The sequence below is a fragment of the Euleptes europaea genome, chromosome 9, assembly GCF_029931775.1.
Source record: "Euleptes europaea isolate rEulEur1 chromosome 9, rEulEur1.hap1, whole genome shotgun sequence".
In the NCBI taxonomy this organism is placed as follows: domain Eukaryota; kingdom Metazoa; phylum Chordata; class Lepidosauria; order Squamata; family Sphaerodactylidae; genus Euleptes; species Euleptes europaea.
In genome coordinates this window covers 13,875,300-13,902,993 of record NC_079320.1, presented here as the reverse complement: position 1 = coordinate 13,902,993, position 27,694 = coordinate 13,875,300, and the positions used below count along the sequence as shown (strand labels likewise).

At 44.3% G+C, this 27,694-nt stretch overlaps 1 protein-coding gene across 1 annotated transcript in view; it reads left to right on the top strand.

Annotated features, from left to right (window-relative positions):
* WDFY3 (WD repeat and FYVE domain containing 3) overlaps positions 1-27,694 on the top strand; it is a 148,917-nt gene that overhangs the window by 103,562 nt on the left and 17,661 nt on the right. Inside the window, exons 40-56 of the mRNA XM_056855997.1 lie at positions 760-837; positions 1,776-2,003; positions 2,942-2,995; positions 6,328-6,496; positions 8,117-8,280; positions 13,177-13,325; positions 13,895-14,015; positions 14,425-14,510; positions 15,231-15,311; positions 17,178-17,232; positions 17,490-17,609; positions 19,901-20,018; positions 21,905-22,011; positions 23,143-23,296; positions 23,881-23,972; positions 25,425-25,637; positions 27,194-27,341. Coding sequence (XP_056711975.1) covers positions 760-837; positions 1,776-2,003; positions 2,942-2,995; positions 6,328-6,496; positions 8,117-8,280; positions 13,177-13,325; positions 13,895-14,015; positions 14,425-14,510; positions 15,231-15,311; positions 17,178-17,232; positions 17,490-17,609; positions 19,901-20,018; positions 21,905-22,011; positions 23,143-23,296; positions 23,881-23,972; positions 25,425-25,637; positions 27,194-27,341 — 2,137 coding nt within the window. The remainder of the gene's footprint in view (positions 1-759; positions 838-1,775; positions 2,004-2,941; positions 2,996-6,327; positions 6,497-8,116; positions 8,281-13,176; positions 13,326-13,894; positions 14,016-14,424; positions 14,511-15,230; positions 15,312-17,177; positions 17,233-17,489; positions 17,610-19,900; positions 20,019-21,904; positions 22,012-23,142; positions 23,297-23,880; positions 23,973-25,424; positions 25,638-27,193; positions 27,342-27,694) is intronic.

Here is a 27,694-nt window from a genome sequence, read left to right as displayed (position 1 = left end):
CACTTAGGATAATAATACCATAATACTAGAACACGGGGTCATCTGCTGAAGCTGGAGGGTGAGAGATTCAAAACAGATAAAAGGAAGTATTTTTTCACACAACGCATAGTTAAATTGTGGAACTCCCTTCCCCAGGATGTGGTGATGGCTGCCAGCTTGGAGGGCTTTAAGAGGGGAGTGGACATATTCATGGAGGACGGGTATTCATGGCTATTCATTAGAATGGATACTAGTCATGCTGCATACCTATTGTCTCTAGTATCAGAGGAGCATGCCTATTATATTGGGTGCGGTGGAACCCAGGCAGGATGGTGCTGCTGCAGTCGTCTTGTTTGTGGCTTCCTAGAGGCACCTGGTTGGTCACTGTGTGAAGAGACTGCTGGACTTGATGGGCCTTGGTCTGATCCAGCAGGGCCTTTCTTATGTTCTTATGTCTCTTTGACAAAAGTTATCTGGGTCATGAGCTCTAGAAAGGAAAGGAACTGTGTGCAATTGAGTGTGTGTATGGGGGGGGGGGGAAGCTGGCTGGATCCAACCCATTATTTTAGCCAGAAAGATTTTAGGCTGTCTTGCTCAAGGTGACTTAAAAAGTAAGAACAATACCATCATCAAGACTTAAGTTATCAGCAGCATCAAATCCCCCAGGAGCATAAAGAACAGCTCAGCGTAGAAGCAGGATCCAGAAGCATAAAACAACAAAGCAATTTAGCAGGGAACATGAAACAGCACTCATAAACATGTTTGCATTTTTGTCGTTAGGAAATCTCCCAGTGGATGTTTACGCACATTGCAGTGGTTCGAGACTTGGTAGACATGCAGTATAAAGAATATCAAGAGGTAAATCAGAGAAATCATCACAATTAATGCTTTTTATCATACTTTTGTGTGTATGTTAAGTGCCGTCAAGTCGCTTCCGACTCATGGAGACCCTATGAATCAATGTCTTCCAAAACATCCTATCGTTAGCAGCCTTGCTCAGGTCTTGCAAACTGAGAGGTGTGGCTTCCTTGGTCGAGTCAATCCATCTCATGTTGGGTCTTCCTCTTTTCCTGCTGCCTTCAACTTTTCCTAGCATTATTGTCTTTTCCAGTGACTCTTGTCTTCTCATAATGTGACCAAAGTACTATAGCCTCAGTTTAGCCATTTTAGCTTCTAGGGACAGTTTAGAACCCGCTTGTTTTTTGTTTTGTTTTTTGGCGGTCCACAGTATCTGTAACACTCTTTTCCAAGTTATCAAGCCTGCCTTAATATAATTTTTAATGTTGCTCACACAATGCAACAGATGATTCAGCGTTTTCCATTTTCCAACATGTCGCTGAAATTACGTTAATTACCTAGAGAAGCTACTATTTTGTGTGTTAATCTTTTTGCGTGATTTTTCAGAAGCAGATCTTCAAAAACAAATTTGAATCAAGCCTGGTGCTTTTTTTTACCAGAGGTGGGATATGGCATTTGTTGTGAGGGAGCAAAGAGGAGGACTACTCTGTCTCCTGGAACTTTATCTTCAGTTTGCTGTGTTTCACGCAGAGATGAGTCTTTGACTCCATTGAATACAGAGAATAATATCTCCTGTTAACAGCCTTGGTACTGCTTTGTACCCTTGTCTCTCTGCAAAGAGATCTCAGTCTTGCCTCTCTTTACTCCCCTGCCTTATCAAGGGCTTTCAACAGAACCACATAGTACAAAATAGCGGCTGCATTTTCAAATCAGATCTTGTGCATATTTGACGTATGATTAAGCAGACCATGGAGGCTAACCTATGGTGTTCTTTGTAGCGTCAACAAAATGCATTGAAGTATGTGACGGAGGAGTGGTCTCAGATTGAGTACGAGTTATTACGGGAGCGAGGACTGTGGGGCCCTCCCATTGGCTCTCATCTGGACAAATGGATGCTGGAGATGACAGAAGGGCCCTGTCGAATGAGGAAGAAGATGGTACGGAATGACATGTTCTACATTCAGTATCCTTACATGCCAGATGCTGAACATGAGACAAACATGCTGGTAAGTGCTCTGATGCTACAGTACTTAATTGTAGTGGTTTATAGCTGTAGAACTGTGTTTTATAGTGCTCAGTGTATGAGATCTTTCAATGGCAGCTACTGCTTATATGATGATTAAGTTTTTGGGTGGTCTGTGGGTGGGCATTGATAACATGCTGGTATACACTTGTTGATGAATCTAGTTTTGGTGTGGAATTACTGCATAAAGCCATATACCTACTGATGTTGTTCCTGAGTAACCTCCAATTGGGAGGATCGTCAGCAAGACCGGAGAAAGATGGTGCTGTAGGGCTGTGGCTTATCCTTGTTCCAAGGGATAAGCCAGGCCTGTTAGACTTATGACCCACCAAGCCAGATGCAGCCTTTGTGTGCTATATAATGTACTTAATTTAACACCTTCCCTTCTGAGGCAAGCGCCAAAATAAGGATGTCTCTGGTGGTCCACCATACACTGAGAGGAGGGCAGGGAGCTGTTCCTGTTGGCAGCAGAGGATAGGACTCGCAATAACGGGCTTAAATTGTGGGCGGAAAGGTACCAGCTGGATATTAGAAAAAAAATTCTACAGTAAGAGTTGTTCGACAGTAGAATCAACTACCTAGGTAGAATCAACTACCTAGAATCAACCCCCACACTGGCAGTCTTTAAGCAGAGGCTGGACAAACACTTGTCAGGGATGTTCTAGCCTGATCCTAAATTGAGCAGGGGGTTGGACTAGATGGCCTGTATGGCCCCTTCCAACTCTATAATTCTATATTCTAAGATTTAAAGTTCAGTCTGGTACCAGGGAAGTTTGGTGAAAAGATGCAGGTCATCTTTCACTTGTGGTTAGGTTTTGCCCACAGACAGCTGACTGTTCCCGTCGCACAATGCATCGCGCAGTTCTTTCTCAACGTTAATTTTCTTTCCTGATATTTCTGTACTTGATGCCCCATTTTCAGTCTGACTTCTCAAGTAAGCCTCCCGAGACACCCGCCGATACCATTCCTCAAAAGGTAAAGAAACGAAACCTCTCTGCAGGGTGGAAGAACGCGCGAAGGGGTAGAAACTTCTCTGTGCATGTCAGGCAACCTTAACAAGGCTTCTATGGTCGGCTTTCCACGTGCTTTTTTCTCAGTAACTGTTTTTAGGATTTAATGATTCACTGTGAATTCCCTTCGAGGATGTGGCTGTGTTCTCTTCAGTCTTCACCTAATATGACGTCTCTGTCTGTGCTGCTCACTAACAAGGCTGTGATGGGCTGTGCTGTCACTGTTCTCACCGTAGAAATATGTATCGGCTTGGAATCGGGACTAACGGACTATGACATGTTTAGTGATGGGCAGTTGGACTATTCACATGCTGACTGTTTTGCTTCAGCATATCAGTGCACTGTTGATAAAACGGTTCTAGGACACTGCAGGGGCGCTGCAGTTCGAGCGCCCCCCTCCCCATGCCAAAAGTGTGCCTGGGCTCATATCCAGTATAATGGGACCATTACTGAGGACTCTCGGCTCTTGTCCTGTCATCTGCTGACTTAAATCTCTGGAGTGTGCTTCTCTCCAGGCACATGGATATGTTCAGAGCACGTCCCATTGAATTCACGGCAGTCAATGACATTGAAAGCGATCAGAAAAGGTCCACAAGAACTGGCAGAAACTGTTTTGTTCTCTTCCAATCAGGCAAAACACTCACTTTTTACGATACAGTGGCTTCTAAATTTTAATTTAGAAACGAGCATGTTCAATTTATGGCGCTGGTATTTTGCTTCCAAAATACAGTACTCCGGATGTGGTGGAAAAAATGAAAAGATTATATATACTCGTTCACATTTTTTTAAACGCCAGTTCCAAAGAGACTGTTATCATTCTGCCCATCACTAGATATAATATGTCTTCACTCATTTTGAACTAGTTGTTAAGCCAGTGTTTTGAAAATCGTAAAACCAATTATTAACTTGTAATAATTTTAATAGAAGCTTTTTGCTGATTTGTTGGGGTTTTATTTGTTGGGTTTTATTTTCTCCAGGTAGTTCAATTATTTCAGTAGCAGTAGTATAATGCACCACCTTAGGCCAGCAGTGACATATAAAACGTATTTAAAAGCCTGAAGCATAATTGCGGATTTTTGGCTAAACCTTTTAACCTCCCAGCAGGCTTTCAGATGCAATGAAGTACTGCAGCACTGTGTTCCTTTCCTGACCCTTTATATTGCTGCCTTTATTTCCACGAACACAAGAGACTTACAATCCACATCTGTGTCTTTTGTTATGTTTTCATAATTTAAATCGTAACTATTGTGTGAATAATTGGGCTGCGATTATATGCACGCTTCCCCTGAAATCACTGACACTTGAAGCCATTCACTTGGTGTGTTGGAAATGTTCATTGTATAGAATTTGGGTGGGGGTGATTAAATAGTTTTTAGGAGTGATCTGTCACATGCGCAACCCACAGTTCAGCCGCATTTACTGTGCTGTCTCGAAGTTGGGGTGAGTTGGCTCCATGGGTTGAATGATGAACTGAGCCCAAGGCAAGGTGATCGCCTGGTCGTCCTATGCAGAACTTCATAGAGGCACTGAGCAAGTAACACAGGCGGCAGAAGACTGTACCAGAACAGAGCTTTGGTAAAACATTATGCCATTCCAGGGAAAAACAACAGCAACAAACTTCTTCTCCTTTGATTGTTGAGCTTTAGGTACTTGTATAACAGAATTGGAGCTCTGACAAAGTATATCATATACTTACATCCCATTGGTCAGTATTCCAATTTGGTCATGATCTAATGGCATTTTGGATGTCCACAGAGAGCCAGCGTGGTGTAGTGGTTAAGAGCGGTGGAGTCTGATCTGGAGAACAGGGTTTGATTCCCTACTCCTCCACTTGAGCAGTGGAGGCTAATTTGGTGAACTGGGTTGGTTTCCCCACACAAAGCCAGCTGGGTGACCTTGAACTAGTCACACACTCTCAGCCTCACCTACCTCACAGGGTGTCTGTTGTGGGGAGGGGAAGGGAAAGGTGATTGTAAGCCGGTTTGAGTCTCCCTTAAGTGGTAGAGAAAGTCGGCTTATAAAAACCAACTCTTCTTCTTCTTCTATAGGATTACAGGCAGTGAAAACATTTGCAGTATATATACCATGAAGTAGCACCCAAGATGACAAGTGGTTTGGGGTAGTTTGTATCTATGGACAAATTGTGTTGCCATTACTTGAACATTACAGGATAGTATAATACAGAGTGATTTTTGGACAGCCTTATCCTTTATACAGGACAAGCTTTGGTCCTTGCGAAAAATCATGGGAACGGGAACAGTGTGGAACCCTGCCCCAAAAATCTCTCCAAGATCCTTTAATCTTGAGAAAGCTTAATTTTTCTCTCTCTCCACACAGACACACCTTTTTTGTTCTGGTTAATTTATGAAGTCCAATTTTTCTGTCCAATTTTTCTGTACCACTTGAGTACATCAAAGGATTAGAGGTATTTATTATGGTCCACAACCAGCAAATACAGTAAAAAATATTTAAAATGGGAACAATTAAAAATAATCATGGTACACATCATCCACAAATACAGATAAACGTAATGCATTTAAGATATTAACACTCCTTAACTATTACTAAATGTAACTTTAGTACAACAGAGACCATACCTTGCCTCTTGTTTACCTGGTTGTACTGCTGTAATGGTTGGAATGGGGGTCAGCCACATATTTTACAATTAAGCCAACGTCTTTTAAAAGAGTAACTAACCCCCCCCCCATCAAGTCACAGCTGATGGCTACCCCGTAGGGTTTTCAAGGCAAGAGCCGTTCAGAAGTGATTTGCCATTGCCTGCCTCCCGTCACGCTCCCTGATATTCCTTGGAGGCCTCCCATCCAAATACATGTCAGGGTTGAGGCTGACAGTGCGTTACTGGCCCAAGGTCACCTAGCTAGTTTCCGTGGCAGAGTGGGGATTCGAACCTGAGTTTCCCAGATCCTAGTCCAATGCTTTAACCACTACACCTTGCTGGCTCTCCTTAACTAAATTAACTTGGAACAGTGCATGAGCTTGTGTTAAAAAATCAGCCATCAAGTTTGTCAATCCTTTGCGACAATTTACAGTGCACTGAACATGTTTTGATGAGCTTGTGTTGAAACGCTGTCATTCGTCACGCTGGCGTTTAATTCTGACCATTGTTTCAGTGAAAGGAGTAGCTTCCGTCAATCTACCTCATTGACTATGAAAACTCTAATTAGCTTGTGACTGACAGCCACAGGGCTAGACAGCAGGCAGGTTCCAAACAGAATATATCTAGGATGTCTTTGCTCAGAGAATAACTTGCGCATTTAATTGAATTGTTATTTCAAGAAACCAGCTCGCTACCGAAGAGCTGTAAGCTACGACAGCAAAGAATACTACATGCGCCTGGCTTCCGGAAACCCCACTGTTTTCCAAGATACCATCGAAGAAAGCTCTGAAGGAGAAGCCGCTCAGCAGGAGCCGGAACATGGTGAAGACACAATCGCGAGAGTTAAAGGTTAGATCTTCGGCACAGATGTCCTCGTACGCGCTTAATGGAGTCATTAATGCCTCTGCTGTGTTGAGAAGTATCTGATTACTTTTTATGTTGTTCTGGGCAGAGATTTAGGCTCGAGCAGAAGCACTTAACTAGGTGCTCTTTTTTTTGATGCGCGACTGATAAATGCAATAACAATAACAATACTTTTGAAATTATGCTTCCCTAACTATGAAGTGGGGCCACCCTAAGGAATGGCCAACTGTTGTGTGTAGCGAGATGTATGCCCTCGTCTAATTGCACTGTCTGAACACATGAAGCTGCTTTATACTGAATCAGACCCTTGGCCCATCAAAGTCAGTACTGCCTACTCAGACCGGCATTGGCTCTCCAGGGTCTCAGGCAGAGAAAGGTCTTTCACATCACCTACTTGCCTAGTCCCTTTAACTGGAGATGCCGGGGATGGACCTGGGGCCTTCTGCATGCCAAGCAGATGCTCCAACACTGAGCCACAGGCACTCTGTGTGCAAGTGCTCCTTCCCTGTGAATGCAGTGCGTTTGTCCTTTTCCCTTATGCTGCTGCTTCCCTGTCCTACTTGGTGTTGGTTAAGTCCGCGGGGGCCCAGGGGATCAGTACATTGTTATTCGCATTTTCTCTTAAGGACTGGGCAGGGATCTGTATCGCTCATGTCATTATCCCACTTCCCTCCGAGGCGCTTGGTGTAGCATACATGGGCTTATCATCTTATCCCTCTTAATGCCTCTGTGAGAATATATTAGACTGAGATAGTGTGGCTTGCCCAAGATTACCCTCACTAAGTGGCTGTGGCTCAGTGGAAGAGCCTCTTCTTTGCCTGCAGAAGGTCCCAGATTCAATCCCTGGCATCTCCAGTTACACAGGATCAGTAGATGATGTGAAAGACCTCTACCTGAGATCCTGGAGAGCACTGTCAGTCTGAGTAGACCACACTGACCCTGATGAAGCAATGTTCTGATTTAGTGTAAGGCAGCTGTGTGTGTAGGATTTGGGTGGTCCTGGTTTAGGCAGCTCAGCCTTACATTGGTGCCACCTGGAAAATGGAGATACAGCAGCCCCAGAATTACTGGCAGAGTACACCAAATAAGGAAATATGGTCTGCTTAGAGTTGTGTATTTGGGGCAGGCTATGAATATAAATGAGCCCCGTGGCTCAGAGTAGTAAGCTGCAGTACTGCAGTCAAAGCTCTGCTCACGACCTGAGTTCAATCCTGACAGAAGTCAGTTTCAGGTAGCCCGCTCAGGGTTGACTCATCCTTCCATCCTTCCGAGATCGGTAAAATGAGTACCCAGCTTGCTGGGGGTAAAGGGAAGACGACTGGGGAAGGCACTGGCAAACCACCCTGTAAACAAAGTCTGCGTAGTAAACGTCGGGATGTGGAAAGATTGTCGAAGGCTTTGTCGGGATATGACATCACCCCATGGGTCAGAAATGACCCGGTGCTTGCACAGGGGGACCTTTACCTTTTTTATGAATATAAAACTGAGTGTTATCGGTCTTTATTTGAATTGGCTTGATTTATTTTACTGCCCTGCTTGTGCGCGCGATGCAGTTCATTGATTTATGTAAGTAGGTTGCCAATCCCTTCTGTTTCCTTGGTTTAGGTCTTGTGAAGCCTCCCCTGAAGAGATCTCGTTCTGCGCCTGATGGTGGGGATGAGGAGAATCAGGAGCAGCTGCAGGATCAGATTGCGGAGAATAGCTCTATAGATGAAGAGGAGAAAACCGACAACACAACTTTGCTTCGACTGCTAGAGGAAGGAGAGAAGGTATATTGCTTCTAGCGTTTGGTGTCCTTTTGTGCTGAATACTCCCAGATCTAAATCTCTCTTTTTATAGGGATGTACTCTTCAGATTGCTGTCATTCTCAGTCGGGAAACGAAGGAAGCTTGCCATGTGTTTGACACTTGGGTTTCCTGAGTATGTTGTGTTTTAAGAACATAAGAAAAGCCCTGCTGGATCAGACCAAGATCCATCAAGGCCAGCAGTCTGTTCACCCAGTGGCCAACCAGGTGCCTTTAGGAAGCCCACAAACAAGACAACTGCAGCATTGTCCTGCCTGTGTTCCAAAGCACCTAATATAATAGGCATGCTCTTCTGATCCTGGAGGGAATAGGTATGCATCATGACTAGTATCCATTTTGACTAGTACCCATGAATAGCCCTCTCCTCCTTGAACATGTCCTTTCCCCTCTTAAAGCCTTCCAAGTTGGCAGCCATCACCACATCCTGGGGCAGGGAGTTCCACAATTTAACTATGCAATTTTCACATTCCAAATAGTTATCCAATCTCAAAAGGAATGGAGCAGGGTTTTTGCACCCAGGGGTCAAAGGCAAGCCTGCTGAGGTGCTAGGGGTGTTCTCAGTGTGTGTGGTCAAATAGAACTTTCATCCCCCCCCCCCATTTAGATTACAGGCACAGCAAATTCTTCCCAAGTGGGCGTTGCAAGGGGGAATTGGTCATTTGGACCAAAAAGACTGGCTATCCTTGGAACAGGGAATAAAGGAGCAGGGAATATAACCAAAGCAATCACTTCGTAACCGAAAGGTAACACTGTTCATTGCATTAGCACAAGACTCTTCTCAGGAAATTCCAGTATGTATGTAAATAACAATAAGGAAGTTCTGAGTTAATCTCCTGTTTTGCTCTTTATGCTACATCAGTTTCCTAATTCTGCTTTTCCCAAGGAAACAATATTAAATGCAAGTTCAGTAATTCACTGAATGTTAAAGCATTTGTAGTCCAGCTGATTTAAGTCACAGCTGATTTATCACAACCTCCCTCGTGGAGTTTGAAACGAACAGATGTGGTTTGCCCTTGCCTGCCTCAGAATCGCAACCCTGGACTTCCTTGGTGGTCTCCCAGGGCTGACCCTGCTTAGATTCCAAGATTCCAAGGTCAGGGCTTGTTGTCCCTTATGGCTGAGTGACAATTTTATAGAAACTAATGGCCAAGATTTGTGTTACTGAAGACATTCAGAATATACATCACTGTGGCTTCTGATTAGAAAGATTGATTGTTAAGATTAGGACTCGCTTCCCAAGGCAGCCCGCTGCATACTAGCTCACTGCATACTAGCCTATCTTGCTAGCCTACTAGCCCAATCACGTAGCTGATTAAAGTTCTAGAAGGGCAAGCTTTTAAATATAGTGTCATAGATAAACTACTTCAGTGTGGTGTAGTGGTTAAGAGTGGCCATTTGGAGCGATGGACTCTGGTCTGGGTTTGATTCCCCACTCCTCCACATGAGCGGTGGAGGCTAATCTGGTGAACTAGGTTTGTTTCCCCATTCCTACACACGAAGCCAGCTGGGTGACCTTGGGCTAGTTACAGCTGTCTCAGCCCCACCTATCTTACATGGTGTCTGTTGTGGGGAGGGGAATGGAAGCAGATTGTAAGCCAGTTTGATTCTTCCTTAAGTGGTAGAAGAAAAGGGCAAGAGTCCAGTAGCACCTTGAAGACTAACAAAAATATTTTCTGGTAGGGTATGAGCTTTCGTGAGCCACAGCTCACTTCTTCAGCTGTGGCTCACGAAAGCTCATACCCTACCAGAAAATATTTTTGTTAGTCTTTAAGGTGTTTCTGGACTCTTGCCGTTTTCTACTACTGCAGTCAGACTAACACGGCTACCCACTGTGAATTATCTTAAGTGGTAGAGAAAGTCGGCATACAAAAACCAATTCTTTTCTGAAATATTGCTTTATTGTTGTTTCTGTATTGAATCATATTTGAGTCTTGAATATATGTTTTTAAAAATGTACATCAGGATCTCAGGTAAAGAAAGATAATGATGATGATTATAAACTATTATTCAGCCCCAAGTTGAGATTCAGCATCCAAATCCATTTCTTGGCAGGCTTTGTTTATTCAGTCCCTAAACAGGTTCTTTAATCCATTCAAAAGAGTGTGAATTTGGTAGCTTTTGAAAGCATGGGGAAAAAATCAAGATACCATTAAGAATGCTTAATCCTCTGCTTTGGTTTATTATCATGCTATTATCTAAAGCTCATTCTTGTGATTGAATCCTTTCCTCTGTGTGACCTTGAGTGACTGCTTTAAGAATCGTTCTTAAGTATTATCATAAATTAGCATTATTTGTGAGCTTTTACGCAGTTTATTTATCTTCAAGCATAGGGAAAACATATGGGAGGGGGAAGACCAGTTTTCAGATAGTCAAATGTAATTTATATTAGTTGCCAGTTCCTTTGAATTGCAGATGAAAATCTGGTGAGACTTGGCTTGTAGATTCCTAGGAATCAGCATGACAGTAATGAGGAAAAAGTCTTCAGATTTTGTTGGCTCTTCTTTAATGTCAGATTAAGCGTGTTATAAATAGATCTCTTGTGGCGACTTGCTGTCTTTTGTATTCATCCTCTCTTAGTGTCATTGTGGCTTCCATGTTCCTTCTGACATGAAGGGCAGAGCCCCCAGTTCTACTGACAAAAGAAAGTCACTATTGGAAAGGTGTTCCTTGAACTGGAAGAATTGCTTTCCTTTTCTTTTTGTTGTTGTTGTTAGTCTGGTAGTCATAAATAAGATCTTTTGTTTCTGTAGTTTAATCTTTTTCCTCTGCCAGAGTGCAGAGGCAAATCGACATAACTTATACATAAACATTTTAATGGGAGGGTTGCAATTTAATTGGTTTAGATTTTTTTTCTTTTTGTTTGAAGAGCAACACACATAGAACATGAGGCTTGGCCAAAGTCCCATTGGTATGGCTTGAATTCTCCCTTGTTAACTACATAACTTTAAGGAAGGAATAATACATAGAATCATAGAGTTGGAAGGGACCACCAGGGTCATCTAGTCCAACCCCCTGCACAATGCAGGAAATTCACAACTACCTCCCACACACACCCTCAGTGACCCCCTACTCCAGGGGTGGGGAACCTTTTTCATGCCAAGGGCCATTTCCATATTTATAACATCATTCGAGGGCCATACCAGTTGTAGGTATCCGGTGGGGGGAGAGGCTAGGGTTGCCAGGTCTCCAGCCACCACCCGGAGAAACTATGCAGAGAAGGAAGGGGAAGGAGGGAAAGAAGGAAGGAAAGGAAGGAAGAAAAGAGAGGGAGAGAGAGAGAAAGGGAGGGCTTCCCAGCTTCCCCCCCTCACACACATACAGGCACGCCCCTGGCTGTGCAAGCTGCCGGGAGCCATCAGGGAGATGCCTCTGCGGCTTCTCCCGCCTTTGTGCGCACGCGCACACACACACACACACAAGCCCGCCCGCCCCCAGGCATGAGCATCCGGGAGCGATCGAGGAGAAGCCTCCGCGGCTTCCCCCGCCTTCGTGGGCGCACACACACACACATGCAAGCCAGCTAGCCCCCAACCGCATGAGCGGCTGGGAGCGATGAGAGAGAAGCCTCTGCGGCTTCCCTCTGCTTCGCGCGCGCGCGCACACACACACACACACACACAAAAGCCAGCCAGCCCCCAGCTGCACAGGTGGCCGGGAGCGAAGGGGGAGAAACCTCCGCGGCTTTCCTCGCCTTTGTGTGCGCGCTCACACACACACAAGCAAGCCAACCAGCCAGCCCCCAGCCGCGTGAGCAGCCGGGAGCGATCAGAGAGAAGCCTCTGCGGCTTCCCCCTGCTTCGTGCCCGCGCACACACACACACACACAAAAGCCAGCCAGCCCCCAGCTGCACGGGTGGCTGGGAGCGATGGGGGAGAAACCTCCGTGGCTTCCCCTGCCTTTGCGCAACACGCACACACACGTACGTTGGCCTCGGGGTAGAGTGAGGGGAAGGCTGAGTAGGAGCCCACCGAGCCAACTGAGGGTGCAGCACGGCCATCGGCAGGGCAATGAGAGTTGGGGAGAGGGGAAGGGCAGGAGATTCGGGTGCCCCCAACAACTTTAAAATGCCCCGCCACCGCCAGGGCGCAGGCCGGGGAGAGCGGCAGGAGATTCGGGTGCCCCCAACAACTTTCTCTCCAGGAACAGGAAGCAGGGAGACTTGGGGAAAACGCCCCCACAGTCACCCAATCAGCTTTTAGTTTCGTTAGCATGCTCTCCTGCCTCCCTGCAAAGCCTGAAGTGCCGGGAGAAGGGTCTGGCTAGCAATAGCTAGCTCCCGGTCTCGGCAGGTGGGCCATGGAGCTCCAGGCCTTGGCAGGTGGGCCGGGGGCCAGACAAAATGGCCTCGGCCCGCGGGCCGGAGGTTCCCCACCCCTGCCCTCCTCCATGCCCAGAAGATGGCCAAGATGCCCTCCCTCTCATGATCTGCCTACGGTCATAGAATCAGCATTGCTGACAGATGGCCATCTAGCCTCTGCTTAAAAACCTCCAAGGAAGGAGAGCTCACCACCTCCCAAGGAAGCCACTTCATGTGGTGTAGTGTTTAAGAGCGGTGGTTTGGAGTGGTGGACTCTAATCTGGAGAACCAGGTTTGATTCCCCACTCCTCCACATGAGCAGCAGACGCTAATCTGGTGACTGGGTTGGCTTCCCCACTCCTACACATGAAGCCAGCTGGGTGACCTTGGGCTAGTCACAGCTCTCTTAGAGCTCTCTCAGCCTCACCTACCTCACAGGGTGTCTGTTGTGGGGAGGGAAGGGAAGGTGAGCGTAAGCCTGTTTGATTCTTCCTTAAGTGGTAGAGAAAGTTGGCATATAAAAACCAACTCTTCTTTATTGAACTTGTGGATTTTATTACAGATTCAACACATGTACCGCTGTGCACGAGTTCAAGGCTTAGACACCAGTGAGGGGCTCCTTCTCTTTGGCAAAGAGCACTTCTACGTGATTGATGGATTTACAATGACTGCCACCAGGGAAATACGGGACATTGAGACTTTACCTCCAAAGTGAGTAGATCAGTCGAGAGTTGACAACCTGTTAAAAATGCAGGAGAGACAAAAATGTCTGTGAAAATCATACAATATCAAAGTCACTAGAAGTGGAATAATATGAAATCAGATCTTAGTCCCAATTGCGGTATCATGATTTTGGCAACATACTGTGCGTTGCTTTTAAAGAAAATATAGTGAATGTGATCATAAGATTAATAGGGGGAAAATAGAATTGCTTCATATGACCTTTGAGTTTTACTCAGCCTGTAGTGTATTTTTGTTCCAGCTCTGTTAATAGAAGAGTTGTCAACTTCCAGGTAGGGCCTGGAGATCTTCAAGAATTGTAACTGATCTCCAGACTGCAGAGATCAGTGTACCCTTGAAGGAAATGGCTGCTTTGGAAGGTGGACTCTTATGGCATTATACCCTGCTCTCCCTAGGCTCCTCCCCTAAATTTCCCAAGAGTTTCCCATCTGAGAGTTAGCAACCGTTGGATGTGTCTGAACCATAATCGTAACAAATGATACTAACTTTAAAGAAAATCCTCGCAGATTATTTATTCTAATTTCTTTCCTTTTCTACAGTATGCACGAGCCAATTATTCCTCGGGGAGCACGACAGGGCCCAAGTCAGCTTAAAAGAACATGCAGTATTTTTGCATATGAAGATATCAAGGAGGTGCACAAAAGACGATACCTGTTACAGGTGATGTCACTGGTGTTCTCCCCCCCCCTTACTGGGGAAAGCAGTCTTTAATATTTGGGTGTTGGAATCACCTTCCTCTGTGCTTTTAGTGGAAGAAGATACTACATATAGAAATCTATATATTTTTATCTATGCATTCCAGAAATGCTTTTGTTTGGAAGTCTGTGAATTTCATTCTTGTAAAACAGATTGGCAGAGATAATAGAGATAATTTTTAAAACCTATTTTTTATAATTTTTAAAAAGTTTCCACTGATTCAAGCAAAGAGGAGGTCATAAATTGATTTCACAGTTAGATTAAAAACAAAACAAAAAGTCTTCTGGGTCCTGTAAGAGCCCACAGCAGTCTTTCTGATGTTCTGTTAAAAACGTTAATTTTTTTTACAAAAAAACTTGCCATTTCTTTGCAGCCAATTGCTGTTGAAGTATTCTCGGGCGATGGACGCAACTACCTTCTTGCTTTTCAGAAAGGAGTTAGAAATAAAGTCTACCAAAGGTAAACTGAGCAAGCGTGGGATAGTGGTTAAGAGCCGTGGTTTGGAGTGGTGGACTCTGATCTGGGTTTGATTCCCCACTCCTCCACATGAGCGGCGGAGGCTAATCTGGTGAACCGGGTTGGTTTCGCCACTCCTACACACGAAGCCAGCTGGGTGACCTTGGGCTAGTCACAGCTCTAAGAGCTCTCTTAGCACCACCTACCTCACAGGGTGTCTGTTGTGGGGAGGGGAAGGGAAGGTGATGGTAAGCCGATTTGATTCTTCCTTAAGTGGTAGAGAAAGTTAGCATATAAAAACCAACTCTTCTTCTTCTTTGATGGCCCACCAGTAATATTGTATAGAAAGATTTTCAAAAAGCTTGTGACAGAGGCCCCTAAACAGGCCCCTAAGGAAACATGGATGTAATGGCCTTAAACAAGAGGTCCTCTTGTGGATCAATAACTGATTGGAAATATAGAAGACAAAATATAGTAACAGATAAACATGTTTTGCAATGGTTAGCGTAAACCCATAAAGCCCCACCTCTGTAATCAGGAACAAACATAATTATTCCAGGTAGTAAAATTCCTAGACTAACAAATGACATCTTGTGGGGTGGAGAACCTCTCAGATCAGGTGAATGGGCAGCATTGCTGTAGCGATCAACATATTTTTTTACATGTGCATATGTGGAGCGTGTATTTTTTTTTCTTACCATTACCCTCTTAATTTTTGAAAAGGTTTTTGGCTGTAGTTCCATCTTTAACCGACAGCTCAGAATCTGTGTCTGGACAGCGGCCCAACACGAGTGTAGAACAAGGGTGAGTGTTTGTGCTTCATTTTACGCATTGGATTTGAAAGTAAATAACTGCTCTAATTAGTTATCGTCTTTGTAAAAATATTAAAACATTGAGCCTTCTGGTTTGTTTCTCTTCCACGTGTTTAATGTGTATATCCCTAATTAATAAATTAAGGGGAGTTGAATAAGGAAGGCAGAAATATACATACAATCCTGTTTCCTCAAAATCTCCTCAGAGTCTATTGGTTGTGCTGTTTCCCCACAGAAGAAATATATTAATTTTGGAAAGTGTTCCTAGAAAGGGAGTCCTATGAATTAAAAAGGGTGGGCCCTGTCGCAAAGCTTCAGAGGACTCCAATATTCAGAAGGAACTGCCAAATGAGGAGGGGCTCTCCCAGTTCTGTTCAGTATTGAGAACTACTGCAGAGCTGTTTCTCTTTTACTACATTCTAAATATTGTCTTTGCGAGTGCACTCAGCATTAATTTAAAACATTAAAAAAATGAATTAACAACATTAATTTAAAACATTTTAAAAAAGAAAGATACAAAAGCCAGAGCGAAATGATGAAACAGCAGAATTCCCCTATGCCATTGGTGATTTCTTCAACAGCTAATATTATGAGCTCTTTAGCCACAAGTGTTTCCCTGCCAGGGAGGCTAAGAGAAGGGCATTTATGAAGTCATCTGGTTCTGTTCACCAACAGGCCTTTGATGAAAGTAGATCAGCTTAGGCCTTTTCCTCATGGGTTATTTTCTCCAAGTTTGATACTATTGAGAAGTTGTTGTTTTTTTTATCCCTGCTCCCCCACAGCATCTTGCTGCACCTGCCAGGTTTTCCCCAGCTTTTCTCCAATCTTTTCTAAACCTGCTGCAAAGTTTTGGAAAAAATAACAGCAAAGCCTTGGACGGCTGTGGGGGAAATGAGAATTTTTTTTGATTTTCTCAGTCCTGCCCACACAGCAGCCATTTTACCCCCTCCTGTCCTCAAGGCAGCTATTTTCTTTTCCTGCCACTGGGATACTGCTTTTGTTGATTTTTTACTTGGCAATCAGGTTCTCTGAATTCTCAGATTTCTTTTTTTTTTTTTAAAGAGTAAGTTAGCCCCTTTTGTTGCAGAGATATAAGGGGAAAGATGTATATCCACAATAAAGTGGCTAGAGGCTTACTTTAAAAAACATGCACACAAATGTTGGGAATTCAGAGAACCTAATGGGGGAATAGTCGCTGCCAGGAAAGTGGTGCAGGGACACTGCGGGGAAACCTGACATGTTTAAGCCTCGTTGCCGCAGCACTGTATCAGCAACAAAGAGAAATCCACGCAAGCCTGTCCCATGTGGAAAACACCTGAGAAGATGTAGCTTTATTCAGACTGCCCAGTGAGCTTCCTTAATGACCAGGTAGAGATTTGGATCAGGGTTTCCTCATCTGAATACCAGACTGGCTGCTGCACTACAGTGGTTGTCATTGAAACAAATGGGGAACCCCTGTTTTTATGGGAGCTCCACGGAAGGGGCACTGGAACATTGAGATTTGACAGTGTATATGTTAACTATGGAGTAAAGGTAAAGGTCCCTGTGCAAGCACCGGGTCATTCCTGACCCCCATGGGGTGATGTCACATCCTAACGTTTACTAGGCAGACTTTGTTTCCAGGGTGGTTTGCCAGTGCCTTCCCCAGTCATCTTCCCTTGCCCCCCAGCAAGTACATGGTTTAATATATTTATTTTGGAACGCATTCTTTGCTGACATGTATACGTAATGCTGGTGCTGTACTAAAATATTTAGGGAATTTAGAGACTGTGATAGCTGTAATTTAATGGATTAAAGCGAAGAAAACAATCCACTTCACATGTATTAAATTGCATTGACTCTTTCTGATTTTCATTAGGTCTGGCTTGCTGAGCACCCTAGTAGGAGAAAAATCCGTCACACAAAGGTGGGAGGTAAGCATAAAAGGCATCTTAGTTTCCTCTTTCATAGAGGGGGGGCGAAGTGGAATATTTGGGGATGAATTCTTCTGTTCAAAGGCTCTGCCACATTTCTGGTCTCCATATTTTGTTAAGAAGCAGACAACTTTTTAAAAATTAGATAAACCTGAGGGCAGCCTCTCCAGAACACTTTGAAATAATGAGAATTTAGAAGCTTATTAGAAAATTAATTGAAATGCTTTGTGTGTGATTTTTTTTATCTCTCTACAAAGAGAGGTGAAATCAGTAATTTCCAGTACCTGATGCATCTGAACACTTTGGCTGGCCGATCCTATAATGACCTCATGCAGTATCCTGTTTTCCCGTGGATTCTGGCAGACTATGATTCAGAGGTAAACACAAAATCATCTCTTTTTTGGACTTGATCTTATCAGAAAAGTTCACCATTCATAAAAACCGGGGAGCCTAAATTTAAAACTAGCCCAAATTAGGTGTAGAAAAATGCTTTGTTAGTTGGTTAAAAACATGATGCTAACATCTTAAGAATCAGGCATGACCTAAATTTAGTGAAGTCTCTAACACCACCGATGTGGAATTATATATTATATACTGAAATTAAACGCTTAAATGTTTGACTAGGTGAGGGTTCATTCATTCATTCATGGAATAAGTTATTTGAAAGGGCTGTTGAGTCCCAGTGAAATAATCACCAAGAAGTTACTGTATAATTTGGGATGAGTTTTTCCAAATCACATCCCATTGGGCTTGGAGACTGAACTCCAGCTGTGGCAGGCCTTGGGAAATGATGTTCCTAGAGAGCCAGTGTGGTGTAGTGGTTAAGAGCGGTGGTTTGGAGCGGTGGAGTCTGATCTGGAGAACCGAATTTGATTCCCCGCTCCTCCACATGAGCAACGGATACTAATTTGGTGAACCGGGTTGGTTTCCCCACTCCTACACATGAAGCCAGCTGGGTGACGTTGGGCTAGTCACACTCTCTCAGCCCCACCTACCTCACAAGGTGTTTATTGTGGGGAAGGGAAGGGAAAGTGATTGTAAGCCGGTTTGATTCTTCCTGAAGTGGTAGAGAAAGTCGGCATATAAAAACCAACTCTTCTCTATCTGGGGAAGGAGGTCATCTTTAACATGGGTGTTTCCGTCCTGTTGCTCTGGGAGGCAGGTCTAATTGAAACTTCCTGTCTCTTAGGAGGGAAACGTCCCCCCCTTTCAGTTCTTTTCCTGCCTCGTTTGGGAGCAGCAGCGTCTTGACAGCTCTCTGCTGTTCTTCATAGGAAAGAAAAAAATTTCTCTGTCTTTTCCTACTTATTCTTAGCTAACCTTTTATTCTATTTCTGTTTTACTTCTACTACTGCTGCTATTTTCTCTCCTTCTTGGTTAAGAAGTAAACTCTGACTGAAAATTTTTCCCGCCAAAACAAAATGGCGGACGGAGCCGATTCTTTCATCGCCCCGGCAGATTTAGACCCGGCTCTCCTTAAACCCCCTGGCAGGCACTCCGGTGGCTCTAAGGGGAAGGGCAAGAAGGCGGGAGCAGCCTCCTCTAAGAGGAAACGAGGCGACTCGACTCAGGGCTCCGACGGAGAGCCCGCGCCTGCCGCTCCTTGCAAACTTGCCACCGGCCACGGGGACGGGGAACTAGCCCCATTCCAAATTCCAGATTCTCGGTGGGTTATTCTGCTCCCGCATCCTCTTTAGAGGTGGGACGTCTCGCCCAGTTAAAAGCGGAGCTTTCTGCTCTTATTAAACACGCCTTTGTGGACGGTTTGCGGGCGGTACAATTAGCCTCCCCAGCCCCTTCTATGCGTGGCTCGCGCCCCGAGCCAGCTTTAATGGACCCGGGTGAAGGGACTAGTGCTATGGGGGTTACCCGGGTGGGGGGGGGAAGCCTTGGCCCACAAAGGCGGCACGCAAAGCCCCACTGGGGGAACAATCTGAGTGCGTCTCTTCACCTCCCTCCTCGGATGAGGAAAGGGAGGAGGGTCTGACCCAGAGGAGCCCGTCCCAGAGGAGGGTCAGCAGTTAAGGCTGTTCAGTCAGGAGGACTATCACTCTCTTTTAACCAAGACCTTAGCTGCTCTAGACCTCACAGGGGAATCAGGGTCTCAACCAAAAGAAAAGCAATTTGGTTCAGAAGAGTTCTTTCATAAGCATAATGTCTCCCCAGAGGTGGTACCTGTGCCTGATTGTTTTCTGTCTTTAATTAAGGCGGAATGGGAAAGGCCTATGGCTTCCCGCCAAATCCCTGCCGTGGCCAAAAAGTTTTATAACTTAGCCAGCAACATGGCAGACCTCCTCAAGCTCCCCCTGGTGGAGGCTCCCTGTCACGGGTCTTCTTTCCTGGGATTTAGTCACAGAAGAAGGGGCCGGGATGATAAAGGATCCTGTAGATCGAAAAGCGGCTCTCGCCTGTAAAAGTCGCACGATTCCGCAGCCTGGGCCATTTTGATCTGGCAGAGTAGTTAGATTGCAAAAGTTTAAAAAAATCAAAATCTAGAAATAGTAAATAAGGCTACTCTGTGGATGATGTTTTGTGAAGGCCTATGGCCACATACAAATAAATTCATGTCTAGTAAATAAGGGAGGCACAAATACGTTTTGTGGTCAAGAAAGTAAGAATCAATGAAAACCCCTCTTAAGAACTGACTTTCCTTTTTGCTTGGTTAAAGGAGCTGGACCTTACCAACCCCAAGACATTCAGAAATCTTGCTAAGCCAATGGGAGCACAGACCGACGAAAGGTTGGCTCAGTATAAGAAGCGCTACAAAGACTGGGAAGATCCTAATGGTAAGTCCGTGCATCAGGATGCGAGGGATGTGACTCCTCCTAATAGTGTAGCGCTAATCATGTTGATTGTGAAGACGTTAGAACGAATCATGCAAATTAATCTAGCCATTGGCTGGAGGACCTTTGTAACTTCAGTCATTCTCCCATACACATGCAGTACAGATAAGAAATATCATTGGAGGTATCTGTTGGAGGAGAGTGTTATGGATACCGTGGACTGCCAAAAAAACAAATCAGTGGGTTCTAGATCAAATCAAGCCTGAACTGACCCTAGAAGCTAACATGACTCAACTGAGGCTGTGATACTTTGGTCACATTATGAGAAGACGAGAGTCACTGGAAAAGACAGTCATGCTAGGAAAAGTGGAAGGCAGCAGGAAAAGAGGAAGACCAGAGATGGATTGGCTCTGTAAAGGAAGCCACGGCCCTCAGTTTGCAAGATCTGAGCAAGGCTGTTAAGGATAGGACGTTTTGGAGGACATTGATTCATAGGATCACTATGGGTCGGAAGTGACTTGACAGCACTGAACACTCACAGATCTGCACAAGATAAAACTTGTGCTATTACCTTCCCATAACTTTTTTTCCTAAGGTATCTCTGCAGCTGTATCAAGGCCAAACATCTCTGTTACCACATAGGCACGCTAGGGACAAGTAGTTGGTCCTGAAGCCAAAAAGGATAATATACCTCAGTATCTTATTAACCAAATACCATACCTCAATATGTCCTTTGTGCCCTGTTGCACCAAGGTACATGGGAGACATGAGAATAAACATTGAAGAAGTGGGATTTGAGCAGGCATGGCTTGTTAGGCAAGTGCAAGAGAAACTCACATGTATGTTGGTATTTTTTTGGGGGGAAAAGATAAGGAACTTATTCTATCCAGTGCATCTGGTCCTCCCCCTCCCTTTTCCTCTCCTCCTCTTCTTAAAAAGACAGCCTAACCAATAAATGGTTGTGGTACCATTGGCTTGACACACCTTGGAAATAGGTTGTTATTCCAGTGTAGATCCCATGCTGCCCATTGTAGTCGACTGCCATAAGGAGTGAGTCAGGTCTCCTGAAGAAGGCTAAGAATTGTCCTCCTTAGCAGGCCCACAAGGGCTATAGCACACCTACTCTGTTGTCATGGCAGGTCTAAGAGCCAATGGGATGGCCCTTTGTTTTGTTTTCAGTTGAGTCTCTTCCTTTTCGTGGGGACCTCAAACCACATCACGGGCTCATAATGAGCTGGGACGAGGCTGCTTCGTTCAGTCTGCGGTGACTTCTGGTGATTCACTCATCTGCTGTTGTGATCCTGGGCCAACTTGCTCAATCACGTCTCCCCTTTGATCTGATTTTCTCGAGGCGGCACATCCAGTCCAGGCAGTCTCTGTTTTGCTAGCTGGGGAGACGAGAACAGGTTTATTGTTTGCTTAATGAATTTTGTCTTATGATTCAATTGAGGAACCTGTGCAGTAAAATTAACTTAATAAACCCATAGAAACTTGGCGGCTTCCAGCAATTTGTGGAAATTTTTCAGCACTAAAACACTTGATAGAGATGCTGAAGAAACCAAAACAGATTATTAAAAAGGTGCTAAGTACATTCTGTGGAACACACTGTGGCTCATTTGAAGTACAATGCAAAAATTAAAAAATGTTCTAGGAATTGCTATATTTGTTACATTGCTAGGCAAATTACTTGATCAACAATTAGTGGCTTGCTCTCAAATCTAAGTGTTTGCAGTGACAAATCATAAAAGTAGCTTTTAGAATTAAAATAGCAATTTTAGACGTTATCAGTGTCTTATTGTCACAATTTTACATTTTTTTTAAAAAAAAATTGGATTAATTTAGTATGCATTTCCTTTTTAATTACTGCATTCTTTTTTCCCACCTTTCAGGTGAAACTCCAGCATATCATTATGGCACACACTATTCATCCGCGATGATAGTAGCTTCATATCTTGTGCGAATGGAGCCCTTCACACAGATATTCTTAAGGCTGCAGGTACGACCTGCACTTTTGAAACCTTTGTCCCCCATCATCTGTAAGACCCAATGTGTGACACTAGGTGTCCCGTAATAAACAAAAAAAACCATCTCTGAAACGAGTTGCCTGTAGCCCAGTCAAGAGATTCTTTTGATCACAGTGAGATTCTTTTGATCACAATCTGAGATCTTTAAAAAGGAAAAGATCTTTATGCAGTAAAATACATTCTCAATTCACTAGAGCATAAGGTGTCGGAGAACTATATATCAAACCACTCATTATCACAGAACTAATAAAAGTAAACGAAACGTATGAGGTTAACTAAGCTGTACGGTCACTGGTATGTACCTTGGCATTCCCTTCCTTCACATGGACACAAATGAGTCTGTAGGAACTTTGAGAAGAGAAGCTGGTCAAGACAGATTTCACTCCATTTGCTCTCTGTCCCTGGCCCTTTCCTTGTACACTACTAATAGGGTTAAAGTTTAACCTATCATAAAACTGGGAGAGGATTCCCATTTGTAGCTTCTCTCCAGTCAAATTAAACTGCACGGTCAAAATTTTATGACTCCCACTTATTATATCCAGATAGCAGAAAAGAGTAGGAGTCCAGTAGACCTTAAAGACTAACAAAATTTCTGGCAGGGTTTGAGCTTTCGTGAGCCACACCTCATTTCTTCAGTATCTGAAGAAGGGAGCTGAGGCTCACGAAAGCTCATACCCTGCCAGAAATTTTGTTAGTCTTTAAAGTGCTACTGGACTCCTTTTCTGCTGCTAGTGACAGACTAACACGACTACCCTTCGTGAGCTATATCCAGATAGTCATCTATCTTGCCCCTTCCTGGCAGGTGGGCAAATTGTCATTCCCATTCTGCCGATCTGTCTCCATAAAGGAAACTCACTTTCTCCAAGCCGGCAGCTTGAGAAGTTTACAGTTCCATTCCCAGAGAAAGAGTGTTTCCTCTGAAATCAGGGCCTCCCTGAATATCGATTAAGGGATCCTGTATCTCTGTATCACAGCAGACACAGAGCTGACCCACCCCCACCCCGCAACAATGTCTTTTCTTTACTCTCCTGGTGCAAAGTTGTGATGAGGGGCACAGGCAATGCCCGTGGCATAATGAAAATGTTTCTCCATTTGTTCCAAAGGGTGGCCACTTTGACCTGGCTGACAGAATGTTTCACAGTGTGCGTGAAGCCTGGTACTCTGCGTCAAAGCACAACATGGCGGATGTCAAGGAGCTCATCCCAGAATTTTTCTACCTCCCAGAGTTACTGCTCAATTCCAACAACTTTGATCTAGGTGGGAACAGCCACTCTTCCTTTCTGGCACACCCCATGCTGGAAGAGGGTTACAATTTTGTTATGTGTTTAACAGAGATCTATCTTAAAAGTCTTAAAAGTCTATCTTAGGAGCCCCAAGGCGCAGAGTGGTAAACTGCAGTACTGCAGTGCAAGCTCTGCTCATGACCTGAGTTCAATCCCGATGGAAGCCAGTTTTAGGTAGCTGGCTCAGGGTCAACTCAGCCTTCCATCCTTCCGAGGTCGGTAAAATTAGTACCCAGCTTGCTGGGGGTAAAGGGAAGATGCCTGGGGAAGGCACTGGCAAACCACCCCGTAAACAAAGTCTGCCTAGGAAACGGCGGGATGTGACGTCACCCCATGGGTCAGGAATGACCCGGTGCTTACACAAGGGACTACCATTAATCTTAAAAGTATAACCGGAGAGCGTACATTTAAGACTAACACCAGTGATGGAATGCTTGCTTGAACTGCTTACTTTACTTATAGTCACTGTACACTTATAATGAGACTTTGGTCTCATTCAAACACACCCTTCATTGCAGCAGATTCTGCTTTACTAAAACTCTTTGTTTTGTTTTGTAGGTTGCAAGCAGAATGGCACTAAGCTTGGGGATGTGATACTCCCTCCATGGGCTAAAGGGGATCCCCGTGAATTTATTAGAGTTCATCGGGAGGTAATATCCCTCGTTCATAACATCCACTGATCCAGATCTTGAGATTGTATTTGGGCTACAGCATTTCTTTCTAGCTGATGTTCCTCTTTTGTGGATGCTGAATAAACCACTGAAATAATGGTACTTTTTCGGTCTGGTAGTAGCCTTGTCTGCAGTGGGCTGGATGCAGTAAACTGTGATTGGCTGTCTCCTCACTGAACAGACCTTTCCCCTCTCTTGTGAGGGGTTAAGAGCGGTGGACTCTAATATGGAGAATGGGGTTTGGTTCCCCACTCCTCCACATGAAGCCTTCTGGGTGACCTTGGGCCAGTCACAGTTCTCTCTGCTCTCAGCTCCACCTACCTCACAAGGTGTCAGTTGTGGGGAGAGGAAGGGAAGGAGATTGTAAGCCACTTTGAGACTCCTTAAAAGGTAGAGAAAAGCAGGGTATAAAAAATAGCTCTTCTTCCCTGTGTACTTGGTACAAGGAGACTCATCTTAAGCAGGAAATTGAAGCCCCCACTCCCACACATACAAGCTTCTTCTTGTACAAGGGCCCTTTTCAGTTCAGTACTCCCAGGAATACTCACATGTACTCCCAGGACCAGCTGCAGTAGATAGTGAAGGTTTTTTTTCTGTAATGTTGAGGAAAATTAAGAGACTCTTAAATGCTTAGACTTTGATTATATGGGAGAGAGCCAGAACTTCCGTAAGTTCATTTTACTTTATGTATGGGAATGGAGCCCTGACCTGGATAGCCCAAGCTAGCCTGATCTCATCAGATCTCAGAAGCTAAGCAGGGTTGACCCTGGCAAGTACTTGGATGGGAGACCTCCAAGGAATGCCAGGGTTGTGACACAGAGACAGGCAATGGCAAACCACCTCTGAACGCCTCTTGCCTTGAAAACCCCACGAGTGGTCACCATAAGTCAGCTGTGACTTGATAGCAAAAAATAAATAAATGCAAAATTACCACTTGAAAATTCATTTGATTATCTTCCATTCTACATTCTTCTGATCAAGATACAGTTTGAAAGGACAGTATACCAGATGTCTGTCTTCCCTGTCACTTTGATGGGCTTACAATGGATTTTCTCTGGAGGTGCATTCAGCACATGTTAATTATTACCCATTTGTGCTACTTGCGAGACTGTTTTTGAATGTGTATTTAGTACATGTGAATTTAATTCTGTCCCAATAATCTTTATTCTCATTTTGTGATACTGTCCCAAAGATTTTCTTCATTGGCTGCCCCGTCCATTACAGTTATACAGAGTGGTGCTCTTTAGTATTCTTTTCTTCGGTTTGAACGAACTGTGTTCCCTTTTGGTGGTGGTTACTGTTGGATTTAAGCCAGTGTCAACTGTTAAATTTGTACTGTTTGATCGAGTAAGGTACTCTGTGTTTCACCCACTCTGTTCTAAAGTGCTTAACAGGTTATGCTTGATTTAACATACATATTTTAAATTACAGGCTTTGGAATGTGATTTTGTGAGCGCCCACCTACATGAGTGGATTGACTTAATCTTTGGCTACAAACAGCAAGGACCTCCTGCAGTAGAGGCCGTCAATGTCTTCCATCATCTTTTCTATGAGGGGCAAGTGGACATATACAACATAAACGACCCCTTAAAAGAAACAGCTACCATAGGATTCATTAATAACTTTGGACAGATACCTAAACAGGTAATAATGATGTTTTAGTTTGGATTTGTTTGTGACTACGCAGCAAAGTCAGTGTATGACAACTTCCAAACTTGATTTGCTGTAAGACTTCTCTTGTGGGGTTTCCCTTGAAGTCGGTTTACAAACTTTATCCGATCCAGAATATGGTGAAACATATATCCCCAATTCAGCCTTTATCTTCTTTATTATGGTCATTGACCAGCATTACTAACAATAGATATATACCCAATTTTGGAAGAACTTTGCTAGCTCCCAGTCTGTTTTCAAACACAGTTCAAATTCCTGACATGGACATGAAAGACCATAAACAGTCTGGGATGAGAAGTTTGTAAAGACCACTTATTCCCATAAGTCCACCTACACTGGCTGCCAGTTTGCTTCCAGGCTCAGTTTGGAGTGCTGGTATTAGCCTTTAAAGCCCTACACAGCGTACTGTAGGGACCACCAATTCCTATATGAACATACCCGATTGCTGTGGCCATCTTCCAGGCCCTGCTTTGGGTGTCCCTGTGGCAACTCAAGAAAGGGCCGCCTTTGCTGTGACACCAAATTATGGCATTCCTTCCCCAGGGAGATTAGTCTGTCATTGTCTTTCATTAGTGGGTGAAGACTTTTTGTTCTGTTTGGCATTCCTTCACTGTTCCTGCTTCCTGTTTATGTGGTTTGGTTTTTGTTTTGTTATTATTGTGGCATTTTTTGAAATGTTTTTGATTGTTCACTGACTGGGGGATCCAAAGTTGGGCAGCATAAAAATGTTTTGAGTAAAGATACTGTGGTAGATGTTACTGAAAACTAGTGGGAGATTCAGCAGAACCAACAGTATCGTGCTCACCCCCATTTCTCCCTTGGGACAGCTGCCTACCATGGTCGCCATAGCATAGCACCATAGCAGTTTCTTGTCCCGAATCATATGTGACACTGCAGTGGGATTTAAGGAAGGGGCTGTGGCTCAGTGGTAGAGCATCTGCTTGGCATACAGAAGGTCCCAGGTTCAATCCCTGGCATCTCCAGTTAAAGGGACTAGGCAAGTAGGTGATGTGAACGACCCCTGCCCGAGACCCTGGAGAGCCTTTTCAGGTCTGAGTAGACAATACTGGCTTTGATGGACCAAGGGTCTGATTCAGTATAAGGCAGCTTCATGTGGGATTCAGTTCATTTATTTATAGTTGTTTTAAGTTCATATCTTGCTTTTCCATTAGCATGCTCAAAGTGTTTTTTTAAAAAAATCAGAATTGCATAAATGATTACCATAAATCAGTACAAAATAGGGGGGGGGGAAATGAGAGCTGTCCCTTCCTCTGCTGCTAAAAATTGATGGTGTCCAGTGGCTACAGGCCAGCTAGTGAATGGCAACAGTCTTCGATCCCTCTTCCTTCCATTGGCCATTGATGTCCTTATACCAGCAGCAGGAATGGCAAAATAATCTATTCCATCCAAAAGCATTGGCTTCCATAAGAGAACGTGTTTGCAATGAACCTTGTGGTCAGAGCTTTGAAAAGTGCTAATCCTGCAGCCAAATCTCTGTAATCTTGCTGGTGTGTTCTCTCCTACTGCAGTTGTTCAAGAAACCGCATCCGCCAAAGCGAGTGAGAAGCCGAATGAACGGAGAGTTAACTGGGATTTCTGTCCCGCCCAGTACTGCGAGTGACAAGATCTTTTTCCACCACTTAGACAACCTCAGGCCTTCCCTTGCACCAGTAAAAGGTAAACACTATTTTCATTTTTGCTGACTCTGGGTTTTGTTTGACGACATCTGTGTTGGTTATACACTCTGCTAGAGCCATATCTATATGCTACTTTAATACGTTATTCCAGCCATTCCCAAACTTTTTGAGTCATGGAGCACTTTTCAGGAGAGAAATTTGTCACAGAGCACTAATTTTCACCTAGCACATATATACTAAACCTAATGACAGTAGTATTTTTCTGTGGCGTACTAGGAGATGTTTCACGGAGCACAGTTTGGGAACTGCTGCATTATTCTATCTTTGTAGTGCCTGTATCCAGTGAGGGACTTGAGATCAAAGATGGCTGTCCTGGGCCACCTGATATTTGGT